This window comes from Gopherus evgoodei, chromosome 15 (assembly GCF_007399415.2).
Source record: "Gopherus evgoodei ecotype Sinaloan lineage chromosome 15, rGopEvg1_v1.p, whole genome shotgun sequence".
Lineage (NCBI taxonomy): Eukaryota > Metazoa > Chordata > Testudines > Testudinidae > Gopherus > Gopherus evgoodei.
Window position 1 is genome coordinate 2,720,478 of NC_044336.1, and position 15,670 is coordinate 2,736,147.

A 15,670-nucleotide genomic window follows, 5' to 3' on the forward strand; every position below is an offset into this window, starting at 1 on the left:
CATTCTGTCGTACCTGCATCAAGCCTATAACTTCTGACAGAGCTAGAGCAAACCTTAGACAGACATCCAATCTTAATATAAAGACATCAAGTGATGAAGAATCCATCACATCTCTGTCTAAGTTGTTCCAATGGTAAATTGCCCTCTTAGTTAAATATTTTTGGCTTATTTCCAGTTGAACTTGTCTAGTTTCATCTTCCAGACCCTGTATCTTGTTCTGCCATTATGTGCTAAATCAAAGAGCCCTCTATTATGAGAAATCTCTTCTTCACATAGATACTTACAGATTGTCATCAAATCACTTGCTAATCTCTTTGATAAGCTAAATAGACTGAACTTTTAAGTGTCTCACAGTAAGGTGGGTTTTTAAGACATTCTGGTAGCTCTTTTCTTTTCCCTTTCCTATTTTAAGGTAACAAAACAGTTATCTTTATCAATCAAACTTGTCATCTCATTAAAAAATATCAAGTTTGTTGGGCAAAACATATTTTCTAAAAAAAACCAAAAAAAAAACCATGTGGAGCAGCATTAATTGTGTTGCCATATTTTAATTCAGAACTGACTGCATCCTTTACCAGCAATGCTATGATGTTGCCCAGGATCAATGTCAAACTAATAGATCTATAGTTACCCAGGTCACCCCGTTTACCCTTTTCCAATATTGGCACATTAGCTTATTTTCCAGTCTCTAAAACTTTCTCAATATTTAAAGACATGCTAAGAATCAGCATCATTAGTTCACAGAGCTCCTCTGTCAATTATTTAAAACTCTTGCATACAAATTGCCCAGTCTTGCAGATTTATAAATGTTAAATTTAGTATACACTGTTTTACGCCTTAGTTACTGTTGGAATATAAAGTATTCCATTATCACAGTGAGATCTGAATACATCATTCAGCTTCTTTTCAAATACAGAACTATTTATTGAATATATCTGCCTTTTATGCATCATTATTGACCATATTACCATCTCCAATTGATAATGGGTGTATACAATTGATAAGAGTTCATTTGTGTCTTACATACTTTTAAATCACTTACTCATTCCCTAGCATCAGCCCCTTTTGTTGTCAATGTAATGCTCTCCTGACTAGTCATAGAGTGTGCTGAACAGCTATCCTCAGGTATGTCATGTGCTGTTCTCTCTTGCTTTTTCCCAGCTGAATCTGCAGAGACATTTCCTGCAGTTTCCATGCTGAGTACCTGATAGCAATTGGATAATTCTAGAAGTGCGTATTTCTTTCTGTGGTGATCACAGAAGATTAGGGTTGGAAGAGACCTCTAGTCATCTAGTCCAATCCCCTGCTCAAAGCAGAACCAACCTCAGCTAAATCATCCCAAGCAGACCTTTCACAAGCCAAGCCTTAAAAACCTCTAAGGATGGAGATTCCACCACCTCCCTAGGTAACCCATTCCAGTGCTTCACCTCCCTTCTAGTGAAATAGGTTTTCTTAATATCCGTCCTAGACCTCCCCCAGTGCAACTTGAGACCATTGCTAATTGTTCTGTCATCTGCCACCACTGAGAACAGCCTAGCTCTATCCTCTATGGAACTCCCATTCAGGTAGTTGAAGGCTGCTATCAAGTCCCCCCGCACACACACACACATACACACTCTTCTTTTTTGCAGACTAAATAAACCCAGTTCCTCAGCCTCTCTTCATAAGACATGTGCCCCAGCCCTCTAACCATTTTCATTGCCCTCTGCTGGACTCTCGCCAATTTGTCCACATACTTTCTGTAGTGTGGGGCCAAAAACTGGACACAATACTCCGATGTGGCTTCACCAGTGCCAAATAGAGGAGAATAATCACTTCCCTCGATATGCTGGCAATGCTCCTACTAATGCAGCCCACTGTGTTGTTAGCCTTCCTGGCAACAAGGGCACACTGTTGACTCATATCCAGCTTCTCGTCCACTGTAAACTCCAGGTCCTTTTCTGCAGAACTGCTGCTTAGCCAGTTGGTCCCCAGCCTGTAGCAGTGCATGGGATTCTTCCATCGTATGTGCAGGACTCTGCACTTGTTCTTGTTAAACCTCATGAGATTTCTTTTGGCCCAATCCTCCACTTTTTCTAGGTCCCTCTGGACCCTATCCCTACCCTCCAGCATATCTACCTCTCCTCCCAGGTTAGTGTCATCTGCAAACTTGCTGAAGGTGCAATCCATCCCATCATCGGATCATTAATGAAGATGTTGAACAAAATCAGCCCCAGGACTGAGCCCTGGGGCACTCCGCTTGATATTGGCTGCCAACTAGACATTACGCCGTTGATCACTACACGTTGAGCCCAGCAATCTAGCCAGCTTTCTATCGACCTTATAGTCCATTCATCCAATCCACACTTCTTTAACTTTCTGGCACGAGTACTGTGGGAAACCATATCAAAAGCTTTGCTAAAGTCAAGGTATATCATGACTTGCCCTTGGTGAATCCATGTTGACTGTTCCTGATCACTTTCCTCTCCTCCAAGTGCTTCAAAATGGATTCCTTGAGGACCTGCTCCATGATTTTCCTGGGGACTGAGATGAGTCTGATCAGTTTGTAGTTCCCTGGATTCTCCTTCTTCCCTTTTTAAAAGATGGGCACTATGTTTGCCTTTTTCCAGTTGTCTGGGACCTCCCTCAATCGCCACAAGTTTTCAAAGATAATAGCCAATGACTCTGCAATCACATCAGTCAACTCCCTCAGCACCCTCAGATGCATTGCCTCCAGCCCCATGGACTTGTGCATGTCCAGCTTTTCTAAATAGTCCTTAACCTGTTCTTTTACCACTGAGAGCTGCTCACCTCCTCCCTATACTGTGCTGCCCAGTGCAATAGTCTGGGAGCCAACCTTGTCTGTGAAGACCGAGGTCAAAAAAGCATTGAGTCCTTCAGCTTTTTCAATATCATCTTTCACTAGGTTGTCTCCCCCATTCGGTACTGGTCTCATACTTTCCCTGACCTTCTTTTGGTTGCTAACATACCTGTAGAAATCCTTCACATCCCTTGCTAGCTGCAACTCCAATTGTGCTTTGGCCTTCCTGATTACACCCCTGCATGCTTGAGCAATATTTGTATACTCCTCCCTATTCATCTGTCCAAGTTTCCACTTGTAAATTTCCTTTCTGTGTTTAAGCTCACTGAAGATATCTCTGTTAAGCCAAGCTGGTCGCCTGTCATATTTCTTATTCTTTCTGCACATTGGTATGGTTTGTTCCTGCACCCTCAATAAGGCTTCTTTAAAATACAGCCAGCTGTCCTGGACTCCTTTCCCCCTCATATTAACCTCTCAAGGGATCCTGCCCATTAGTTCCCTGAGGGAGTCAAAGTCTGCTTTTCTGAAGTCCAGGGTCCGTATTTTGCTGCTCTCCTTTCTTCCTTTTGTCAGGCTCCTGAACTCGACCATCTCATAGTCACTACTGCCCAGGCTGCCACCCACCTCTACTTCTGCTACCAATTTTTCCCTGTTTGTGAGCAGCAGGTCAATAGGAGCACAGCCCCTAGTTGGTTCCTCCAGCCCTTGCACCATGAAGTTGTCCCCAACACTCTCTAAAAACTTCCTGGATTGTCTGTGCACTGCTGTATTGCTCCCCCAGCAGATGTCAGGGTGATTGAAATTCCCCCTGAGAACCAAGGCCTGTGATCTGAAAACTTCTATTAGTTGTCTGAAGAAAGCTTCGTCTACCTCATCCTCCTGTTCTGGTAGTCTATAGCAGATGCCCACCATGACATCACCCTTGTTGCTCTCGCCTCTAAACTTAGCCCAAAGACTCTCAACAAACTTTTCTCGAATTTCATACTGGAGCTCTGAGCAATCATACTGTTCTCTTACATACAGTACAACTCCTCTACCTTTTCTCCCTTGCCTGTCCTTCCTGAACAATTTATATCCATGCATGACAGTGCTCCAGTCATGTGAGTTACCCCACCAAGTCTCTGTTATTACAATTACATCATAGTTCATTGACTGTGCCAGGACTTCTAATTCTTCTTGCTTCTTTCCCAGGCTTCTTGAGTTTATGTACAGGCAGCACTTAAGATAACTAGCTGATTGCTCTGCTAGCTGATTAACCTGCTTTCTCAGTATGAATCAGGCAGCCTCCTTGTGTTTCCTCCCAGTATCTCACTTCCCAACTTACCTCAGAGATTAGGTCTCCATCTCCCAGAGAACCTAGTTTAAAGCCCTGCTCACTATGTTAGCAAGTCTGCCTGAGAAGATGCTCTTACCTTTCTTCATTAGGTGGATCTCATCTCTTCCTAGCAATCCTTCTTCCTGGAACAACAGCCCATGGTCGAAGAATTCAAAGCCCTCTCTCTGACACCACCTGATAACCATGCATTTACTTCCAGAATTCAATGGTCCCTACCTGGGCCTTTTCCTTCAACAGGGAGGATGGACGAGAACTCAACTTGCACCTCAAACTCCTTTATCCTTCTTCCCAGAGTCTTAAGTGACTTGCTCATGGTCATTGGTGCCCATGTGGAGAAGCAGGAAGGGGTAGCGGTCCGAGGGCTTGATCAGTCTTGGCAGACAGTCCATCACATCCTGAGTTCTAGCTCCAGGCAAGCAGCACACTTCTTACATTTCCCAGCCTGGATGGCAGATAGATAACTCCATCTAGACAGCAGATGGAGGACCATTAGGTGGGAGTTCCTGACCACCACCACCCGTCTCCTCTTCTTGGGAGTGGTGGTCATTGAACCCCTGTCCCTAGGACAATGCATCCCATGCCTTCTGGTCGATCCCTTCCGATCCCTTCCCTCAGATGACTCTTCCAAACCGTTCTCTTCCATAGTACCTGTGCAAAGAGCCTGAAAACCAATAGGTTCCCTCCCTACAATCTGCTCAGCTCATGCAAGAGCTCCTTAATCAGATAATAAGGCTGCTCCTTGTATGGACTTCTCCTGGCGTTCCCCCTATCTTGGTATTAGGGTTCATCGATAAGTTTCAAAGAATCTACTTAGGAATCATCCTAAAAGAATGAACAGTCTCAAAGGTTGCACTAGAAACGGCTGAGTTGCACTAACGCTAGAGCAGTGGAAGGAGATTTCCCTACATTTCTTCATAGACAAGACAGAGAGGTCCAGTCCCTTCCCAAGCTTCCAGTTAGTCATGCAGCATCATCTTCTCAGAAATCATGGTGTGTATGTGTGAATCCCCACAGCATGCCTGGCCCACATGAGGTGCTTGGTTTTTTTAGCATGTTGGAGACAAATATATTCTGATTCTGATTAGCTGGTTTTGGCTGTAGATGATATCACAGGTTTGCATCTATTCCCAATGGCACACAGCTGGGACCTCATCATGGAAGTGCAGCAACCCAGTTAAAGCTGCAGAAGGGTGTCTGACTGAACCAAATATTTATTACAATTGTTAATTTTTAAATAATATAAAATATGACATAAGAGCAACAGTATTGTTCAGAGATTTTACAGTACTACAACGTGTAATTAACTACTATTATTAAATACTTCCTAATCTCTTATTTCTGCAGATTTTAACCATTTGCAGGACTTCCCAGTTTTTCTTGCACTACTTTGTTGGTGCAAATTATTTTTGGCTTTTAGTTGAAGGACTTTATCTCCACACATTATTGGTGACTGCTGTGCTTTCTGAAAGCCTAATGCTGCAAAGATATATTGTGATAGGATGGGGTAAGTAAACAATTTCAGATAAGTTATTTGTCTTCTTTTATATCAGAAAATAAATGATAGGTAAACAAAGTTTTGGTGCTTTGTGAAAGAAAGAGAAGCTGATTATTTGAACTCCCTGAAATTTGTTAACTTCCCTATGCTAATAAGGTGTCCAGAACTGATCATGTGATCATAATGTACTTTGTAACAACATAATATGTCATGTCCAGCAGGTGTCTGTACACACTGGAAATTAGTTAATTCCCTGGGGATTGGGTGAAAGCATCCTGTGAATGTGTGGCATGGAGGGATAGCCAGGGAAATTACTGAGATTAGGCAGAGGGGCTGGCTTCAGGCTGGAAAGGGGCATCCCAGTAGATCTTACTGCTGTTCCTATGGAACTTTCTTGGCACCTGGTGACCAGTTTGTCCCCACCCCTGGCAGCTGGCACCCTTTGTGCCAAAGTCCTCCTGCTCCCACCCAGCTGCCAGTGCACTGTCCAATTCCCTGCACCTACGCCCGCCGAGAGCAATTCTGGGCCAGAGGGCCATGGCCGTCCATGCGGGGAGCCCACTGCACAATGCTGTTATTTCTGGGACCGCACCAGCCCGCAAGACCCTCCAAAGCACAGAGCGCTGAGCAGTCATGTGCGCCTGTAGGAGCCCTGTGGCCCCCCAGGACAATTTAAAAGGGCCTGGGGCTCCCAGCTGCCGCTGCCATTACTGCAACAGTAGTGGCAGCTAGGGGCTGTGGGCCCTTTTAAATCTCCCAGGCCCCTGGGCAATTACCCCTTCCCCCTACCTCAGCAGGCTTGCCTGCACCTGTAGCTGGTACACGTGCTCCTGCCCCTCTTCTGGGCCAGGTTTCTGAGCCAAGATCTGCTGCCTTCTCCCTGGTGGCCAGCCTGATTTCATGCTCTGAGGCGTTCACTCCAGCCCCTCTTCTGGATTCCACTCTCACCTTCTCCCCCTGCTTATGTGCACAGGAGGAACATAGGTGGGCCACAATCTTGCCTCCACAAGATGTTGGTTGGGTCCCACTATTCCTCCCCTCACCCGATTGCACCGCCCTGGTATCATCCCCTTTTTCATAACAGAAAATCCATTCTTACACTTTCTGCATGTCAATCAAGTATTAAAGCAATTCCAAATTTTCCATTTAATACATCATACTATTATGACATTTATCCCAAAATGTCTCCATTTCATATAGTCACTCTGTGTCTGCACATTATAATGGAACGTAGGGCTAGCATAGTTGAAGTGGCACCAGCATTTCTATTTTAATGGGAATGATGGAATTCTCAGTGTGTTTTTGAGTCAGAGGTTAAACCTGGGCTGCATGTTGTAAGTTGTGAATTGGTAACGCCAGGGAAAGCAGACAATCTGACCTAAGTTATAATTTCTTCAAAAAACATCATGTCACCAAAATATTTTCACTGTCTCATTGTTTCTTAAATTTGGATCTCTTTTTAAAATGTAATGAAGCAACATGAAGTATGAAATCACTGTGTATAGTTCTTCAGTATGTATAGTTTCATGAATGCTTGACAAAGAGTATGACATCGTCTTTGTTACTAGTTACTAAGGTTTAATAAGTCACAGGCTTGATGCAGGTATTCCTGGCCTGTGTTATACTGGAGGTCAGACTAGATCGGGGAGGGCAAACTACGGCCCACGGAATGGCCCCAGCCCACGGGATTGCCATCCCCATGGCACAGCGGGGCTAAGGCAGACTTCCTGCCTGCCCTGGCTCTGCCCAGCTCCCGGGAGTGGCCAGCACCATGTCCCTGCAGCTCCTGGGGCAGTGGGACAGAGGGCTCCGTGCACTGCCCTCGCCTGCAGGCATTGCCCCTCACAGCTCCCATTGGCCGAGAATGGGGAACTGCAACCAATGGGACCTTTGGGGGTGGTACCCACAGGCAAGAGCAGCACACGGCAGAGCTGCCTGCCCCACCCCCAGGAGCCACTGCCGGATATGCTGGTCACTTCCGGTAGCATCACTGAGCCAGGACAGGAAGGGAGCTTGCCTTAGCCCCACTGTGTGCCACTGCCACCCCGGATCCGCTCGAGGTAAGAGGCGCCAAGCCAGAGCCCGCACCACAACCCCCTCCTGCACCCCGCATCCCTACCCCTTGCCCTGAGCCCCTACCCCACTTCCCTGAGCCTCCTGCCACACCCCTCTTGCACCCTAACCCCTTGTCCTGAGCCCCTTCCTGCACACTGCACACCCTCCCAGACGCTGCACTCCCTCACACACCCCTGCCCCAGCCCTACATTCATGGTCCTGCCCATGATTTCCCCACCCAGATGTGGCCCTTGGGCCAAAAAGTTTGCCTACCCCTGGACTAGATGTTTTTAGTAGTTCCTTCTGGCCTTAAAATCAATGGCTTTATATCAGTTTATGAATTAGAAATCTGACCTCCCTATCTAAAGGTCAAGGGCTCAAGCCCTGTTGTTTATCATTGGGGTTAGGGAAGACTTTATGGTTGCATAGAGCAGAATTTGATTTTCCAATTTTCTTTTCTAAAAAATTAATGTATTTAATTCACATGGCGAGAAAACATCCTTTAAAACAAATTTTATACTTAAAATGCATAATCAATTAATTGTGCTGTGACATACAACAAATTACAGATGTTCTGCATTTCAATCATTTGTCCCACACGGTGATAGCTCATATCATGCATTGGCAGGTTTCAAGGTTGAGTAAGGCCCAGATCAACAAAGGTACCTAGCGGCAAAGAATCCTGTAGCACCTTATAGACTAACAGAGGTTTTGGAGCATGAGCTTTCGTAGGTGAATACCTACTTCAGTAGGTATTCACCTACGAAAGCTCATGCTCCAAAACTTCTGTTAGTCTATAAGGTGCCACAGGATTCTTTGCTGCTTTACAGATCCAGACTAACACGGCTACCCCTCTGATAAAGGTACCTAGGCTCAACTGCAGACCACAAAGCTCCCACTCAGCTGCCTCCTAACCCTAAAGGGGCCTAAACTCACTCAGCACATGAATGTTTAGAATAAAAGTTCTCTAGGTAACTATGTCTCTGCCCTTGGGCATGCACACTGCTGTCTCCCTCTCAGTGCCTGGATGCCTGTCTGCCACTTAATCCCTAGTGTGGTCCATAAATGGGGAAGACAGGAAGACAAGTGCCTTTCTCACATGTGGGGCCTGATCCAATAAATGTGCTCAAAGACCACCTACAGGATTGGGTCCCATCCAAAATCTTGCCCCAAGAGAAGGAGGTGGTAGTGGTGGCTTTTAGCCTAGTGGCTAGAACACTTGCCTGGGATACAGGACACACAGGTTCAGTTCCTCCTTCTACCTAATGGGGAGAAAGGATTGGCTCAGGGTCTCTCTCCACTCTCAGGAGGATGCTGAAACCACAGAGCTATGGGATGTGCTGATGGGGTGTTCCCACAGTCTCTCCAGTTGAAGCTTTTCCATGGTGTGTAAATACTTAAAAAGTCACTGGGCAAGAGAATGAGAATGACTTTATAACCCGCTAAGGGCACCCACCTGCAAGGCGAGAGACCCAAGGTCCAGTCCCCCTGCTTCATTACCTGTTCAGTTTTTTATCCAAAGTGGAACGGGAGAGACAAATGGAGTACCATATCAGAGTATCATATCACTCAATGGCTACAGCACCCTCCTGAGAGATTTGGGGATCCCTGTTCAAAGCCTTTCTCTCATTAGGTAGTTGGGGGAATTGAACAAGCCTCTGCACCATATGACTGGAACGTAAGCAATGTAACACCAATTTTTAAAGAGTTCCAGTGGAGATCCTGGCAATTACAGGTCTCAGTACTGGGCAGACTGGTAGAATACATAATAAAAAACAAACATAGATCAGCGTGATTTGTTGGGGAAGAGTCAACATGGTTTTTGTAAAGAGAAATCATGCCTCACCACTCTACTAGAATTCTTTGATGTTGTCCACAAGCATGCGGAGAGGAGTGATCCGTTAATATAGTGTACTTGGATTTTCAGACAAAGTCCCGCACCAAAGACGCTTAAGCAAAGCAAGTAGTCATGGGATACCATGGAAGGTCCTCTCATGGATCCGTAACTGGTTAAAAGATAAGAAACAAAGGGTAGGAATAAATGGTCATAGGAGGAGAAACTGAAAGATTATATTTTTTTATAAAAAGATTTAGGTCTGTTGATTAATCGCACTTAACTCATGCGATTAACTCAAAAAATTAATCATGATAAAAAAATTAATCATGATTAATCATTTTAATCACATTGTTACAATAGAATACCAATTGAAATTTATTAATATGTTTGGTGCTCTTCTACATTTTCATATATATTGTATTCCGTGTTGTAATTAATATCAAAGTGTATATTATTTTTATTACAAATATTTGCACAGTAAAAATGATAAAAGAAATAGTATTTTTCAATTCACCTCAGACAAGTACTGTAGTGCAAGTGCAACTTACAAGTGTAGATTTTTTTTAGTTACATAACTGCACTCAAAAACAAAACAATGTAAAAATTTAGAGCCTACACATCCACTTAGTCCTACTTCTCGTTCAGCTAATCACTAAGACAAATAAGTTTGTTTACATTTACGGGTGATAATGCTGCCCTCTTCTTATTTACAATGTCACCAGAAAGTGAGAACAGGTATTTGCATGGCACTTTTGTAGCTGGCATTGCAAGTCATTTATGTGTCAGATGTGCTAAACATTTATATGCCCCTTCATGCTTTGGCCACCATTCCAGAGGACCTGATTCCATGCTGATGAGGCTAGTTAAAAAAATAATGTGTTAATTAAATTTGTGACTAACTCCTTGGGGGAGAATTGTATGTTCCCTACTCTGTTTTACTGCATTCTGCCATATATTTCATGTTATAACAGTCTCGGATGATGACCCAGCACATGTTGTTCATTTTAAGAACACTATCACTGCAGATTTCACAAAATACAAAGAAGGTACCAATGTGAGATTTCTAAAAATAGCTACAGCACTCAACCCAAGGTTTAAGAATCTGAAATGCCTTCCAAAATCAGAGAGGGACGTGGTGCGGAGCATGTTTTCAGAAGTCCTAAAAGAGCAACACTCCGATGCGGAAACTACAGAACCCGAACCACCAAAAAAGAAAATCGACCTTCTGCTGGTGGCATCTGACTCAGAAGATTAAAATGAATATGCGCTGGTGCGCACTGCTTTGGATTGTTATTGAGCTGAACTCACCATCAACATGGACGCATGTCCCCTGGAATGGCAGTTGAAGCATTAAGGGACATATGAATCTTTAATGCATCTGGCACATAAATATCTTGCAATGCTGGCTACAGCAGTGCCATTAGAATGCCTGTTCTCACATTCAGGTGACATTGTAAACAAGAAGTGGGCAGCGTTATATCCTGCAGCTGTAAATGAACTTGTTTGTCTGAGCGATTGGCTGAACAAGAAGTAGGACTGAGTGGACTTGCAAGTGCTAAAATTTTACATTGTTTTAGTTTTGAATGCAGGGCTCTTGGGGTTTTTTGGGGTTTTTTTTTTTACAAAGTCTACATTTGTAAGCTCAACTTTCATGATAAAGAGATTGCACTACAGTACTTGTATGAGGTGAATTGAAAAATACTATTTCTTTTTTATATACTGCAAATACTTATAAGCAAAAATAAATACAAAGTGAGCACTATACACTTTGTATTCTTGTTGTAATTGAAATCAACATATTTGAAAATGTAGAAAACATCAAAAAATATTTAAATAGACAGTATTCTATTGTTTAACAGTGCGATTAATCACGATTATTTTTTTTAATCCTGCGATTAATCGCAATTCATTTTTTAATTACTTGACAGCCTTAAAAAGATTATAAAAAGATTAAGGCTGTTCATCTTAGAATAGTGATGACTAAGAGGGGATATGATAGAAGTCTATAAAATCATGAATTGTATGGAATAAGTGAATAGAAAAATATTATTTACCCTTTCCCTCAATACAAAAAAGGGGTCATCTTATGAAATTAATAGACAGTAGGTTTAATACAAACAAAAGGAAGTACTTTTTTCACACAAAGCATAATTAACCTGTGGCATTCACTTCCATGGAATGTTGTGTATAACTGCATTCAAAAAAGAACAAGATAAGTTCAAGACAATTGGTCTATCAATGGCTGTTAGTCTAGGTGGTTAGGGATGCAACTCTATGCTCCAGGCAATCCTAAACCTCTGAGTGCCAGAACTGGGAGGGAAAAATGGGCAGATCTCTTCAGCATTGCCCTGTTGATACATTCCCACTGAAGCTCTGGTACTGGCCACTGTTGAAGACAGGAGACTGGTCTAGATGGACCATTGGTCTGACCCAGTATGGTCATTCTTATGTTCTTTAGTTCTCTAATCACTGGATTAAAGCTATGTCTACACTACAGCTTAAGTTGGCATAATTTATGTCACTCAGGGGTATGAATAAACCACCCCCCTGAGTGACATAAATTACACCGACATAAGCGCTGGTGTGGACAGTGCTATGTTATTGAGAGAGCTTTTCCCGCTAATGTAGCTTCTGCCACTCATGGAGGTGGTTTTGTTATGCCAATGGGAGAGCTTTCTCCCATCAACATAGACCATCTTCACTAGACATGCCCTGAGAGTTATAAGATCAGTACCAGCACCTCCTCCTCCAGCTGTTTTGTGTGGACTGACGCAGGTGCCTAACTCATCCTCAAAATAAATGACTTAGGTGCCTGAGCCACGTAACTCCAGGAGAGGAGTTCCTAACTGTGAATCACTAGCAGAGATAAGCACCTCCCTGCAGCCTGGACAGGCACCCAACTGTGGAGAAGGGTGGGGCTTTGGACACACATCTCTTGTTGGCATCTCTCATTGGCTAGCTTAGGTGGCTTCCCATTTAGCGCACTTAATTTTGTGGATCACATTCTTAGGCACCTATCTCTCCCCATTCATTGTACTGGGAGCCTAGCACCTAACTCAGGCTTTGTGGATGATTGTGTGTTCCTGTGATTTTCTAGCCACCTAACTGTTAGGAACTGTAATGCTCAGCAACACAATTCCAAGCCTAAATTAGTGATGACAAACTATAATGACAGAATGTTACACTTCTCTTTCTGTATGACTTATATTGACTTCAGAAGATACAATTTTAGTCCATGCTCATTGAGTGGCACTATGACCACTGCTGTGGCTACTCCATTTATGAAGGTTTATGAGTCTGCTACTACCTCTGAGCTTACAGACCTGTTCCTTTACCTGAAGCAATAGCAGCTCATTCTTTTAAATCCAGAGGTCACAGTCATAGAATCATAGAAAAGTAGGCCTGGACGGGACCTTGGTAGGTCATCCAGTTGAAGCCCCTGCACTGAGGTAGGACTAAGTATTATTCAGACTATCCCTGACAGGTGTTTGTCTAGCCTGCTCTTAAAAACCTCCAATTATGGAGATTCCACAATCTCTCTAGGTAACTTCTTTCAGTGCATAATTGTCCTTACAGTATAAGAAGTTCTTCTTAACGTCTAACCTAAATCTCCCTTGCTGCAATTTAAGCCCATTACTTCTTGTCCTGTCCTCAGTGGTTAAGGAGAACAATTTATCACCATCCTCTTTAAAGCAACTTTTTATGTTATCCCCTCTCAGTCTTTTCTTCCCCAGACTAAACAAATCTAATTTTTTCAATCATTCCTCAGAGGTCATGCTTTCTAGATCTTTAATCATTTTTGTTGCTTTCCTCTGGACTTTCTTCAGTTTGTCCACATCTTTCCTGAAGTGTGATGCCCAGAACTGGACACAATATTCCAGCTGAGGCCTTATCAATGCTGAGCAGAGTGGAAGGATTACTTCTCGTGTCTTGCTTACAGCACTTCTGCTAATACATCCAAGAATTATGTTTGGGTTTTTTTGCAAAAGTATTACATTGTTGACTCATATTCCATTTGTGATTGATGATAAACCCTAGATACTTTTCTGCAGTACTCCTTCCTAGGTAATCATTGCCCATTTTGTATTTGTGCAACTGATTATTCCTTCCCAAGTGTAATACTGTGCATTTGTTCTCATTGGATTTCATGCTATTTATTTCAGAATATTACTCCAGATGGTCAAGATAATTTTGAATTCTAATCCTATCCTCCAAAGAGCTTGCAACTGAGACAGTTACTGAATGTCTCCAGTTCAGATATCCACATTTTAGAAAAAATTTTGAAAAATTGGAGATGGTGCAGGAAAGTTACTAAGAAGATTGTAACAGGGAACTTGGAGAGTTTTGGCAGCCCAATTGTAGGACCGCTGAGCTCTCAGCCTCTGGCTGGGTTGAGATGTCATAACCTTAGTTCCAGATTTGGACCTTAGCGTCCAAAATATGGGGGTTAGCATGAAAACCTCCAAGCTTAGCTACCAGCTTGGACCTGGTACTTGCTGCCACCACCCAAAAAATTAGAGTGTTTTGGGGCACTCTGGTCCCCCTGAAAAACCTTCCCTGGGGACCCCAAGACCCAAATCCCTTGAGTCTCACAACAAAAGGGAAATAATCCTTTTTCCCTTCCCCCCTCCAGGTGCTCCTGGAGAGATACACTGACACAAGCTCTGTGAAACTACACAGAGTGACTCCCCCTCTCTGTTCCCAGTCCTGGAAACAAAAAGTACTTTCCTATTCCCCCAGAGGGAATGCAAAATCAGGCTAGCAAATTCAACACACACACAGATCTCCCCCCTGATTTCTTCCTCCCACCAATTCCCTGGTGAGTACAGACTCAATTTTCCTGAAATTTCCCAGTAAAGAAAACTTCAACAGGTCTTAAAAGAAAGCTTTATATAAAAAGAAAGAAAAATACATACAAATGGTCTCTTTGTATTAAGGTGACACAATACAGGGTTAATTGCTTAAAATAATATTGAATAAACAGCCTTATTCAAAAAGAATACAAATCAAAGCACTCCAGCACTTATATTCATGCAAATACCATAGAAAAGAAACCATATAACTTACTATCTGATCTCTTTGTCCTTACACTTAGAAACAGAAGACTAGAAAGTAGAAACTACTTCTCCAAAGCTCAGAGAAAGCAGGCAGACAGAAAACAAAGACTCCGACACAAAATTCCCTCCACTCAAAGTTGAAAAAATCCGGTTTCCTGATTGGTCCTCTGGTCAGGTGTTTCAGGTGAAAGAGACATTAACCCTTAGCTATCTGTTTATGACAGAGGACCCTCAGTCTTTAAGGTGGGAGAGAATAGGAGGACCCAGAGCCTCCCTCTCCACCAGGTCCCAACCCCTGAACAGGGGGAGCACTCCCAACAGGAAATCTAAATCCACTTCCCTGGGCTACTTCCTACCAATGTCTGTTAAGTTTGAGGCATCGTGCGTTTAGTACAGTTCACTGAATGGCTTGCCTTCCAATGCACCCTCTTGTGGATCTTGGGCAGTGCCCTGCTGCGGTTCCAGACTCCTTCAGGTGGGGCAGGCACAAGTTGATGAAACCAAACACACAATGTCTCTGAGCTTCGCTCACTCAGTTATCTGCAGTGCCAGAGACTCCTACATCTACTTTGCAGCGTCCCTTGGCTGGAGAGACAGTGCTTATTGCCAGATGGCTGCCTTGGCTGGCAGGCTAGTACCCCTGTGTCTTAGGCAGGGAGACAGCTAGATCCTGCCCCTTCATCAGTCAGTCCCAAACTGAGCCAGGCTCCCTCCCTTTCTCCCTCCTCCAGGCCTGGTATTGACTGCAAGTATAATGGGGCAGGGGTAGCTGCGTGAACTGGTTCTTTGGTTAATATGGAAAGCTGGCTAATAGAGGGTTGGATAAATGCAGTTGTACTGTACTTATGGAGAGAGAAGAATGCTCATACTAGAGGGTTCTTTAATCTAGTAGGCAGAGGCATATGGCATCCAATGGCCATAAACTGAAGTCAGAAAAGTTTGAATTGAAAATAAGGCACAAATTTTAAGAGCATACTAATCAACTACTGCTCATCTGTGGCAACTGTATTATGGTCTCACAGTCCTTGAAGAACAACATATTGGAACATAAGGAACACCAGAACCCCACAGAATGCCGGGAGCCAGCCCT

General features: G+C 43.5%; 1 protein-coding gene across 1 annotated transcript in view; it reads left to right on the top strand.

The window, feature by feature from the left end:
• The window catches only part of GLP2R (glucagon like peptide 2 receptor), a 134,674-nt gene that overhangs the window by 50,685 nt on the left and 68,319 nt on the right, over window positions 1–15,670 (top strand). The window contains exon 7 of the mRNA XM_030534870.1: window positions 5,481–5,640. Within this exon, the coding sequence (XP_030390730.1) occupies window positions 5,481–5,640 (160 nt within the window). The remainder of the gene's footprint in view (window positions 1–5,480; window positions 5,641–15,670) is intronic.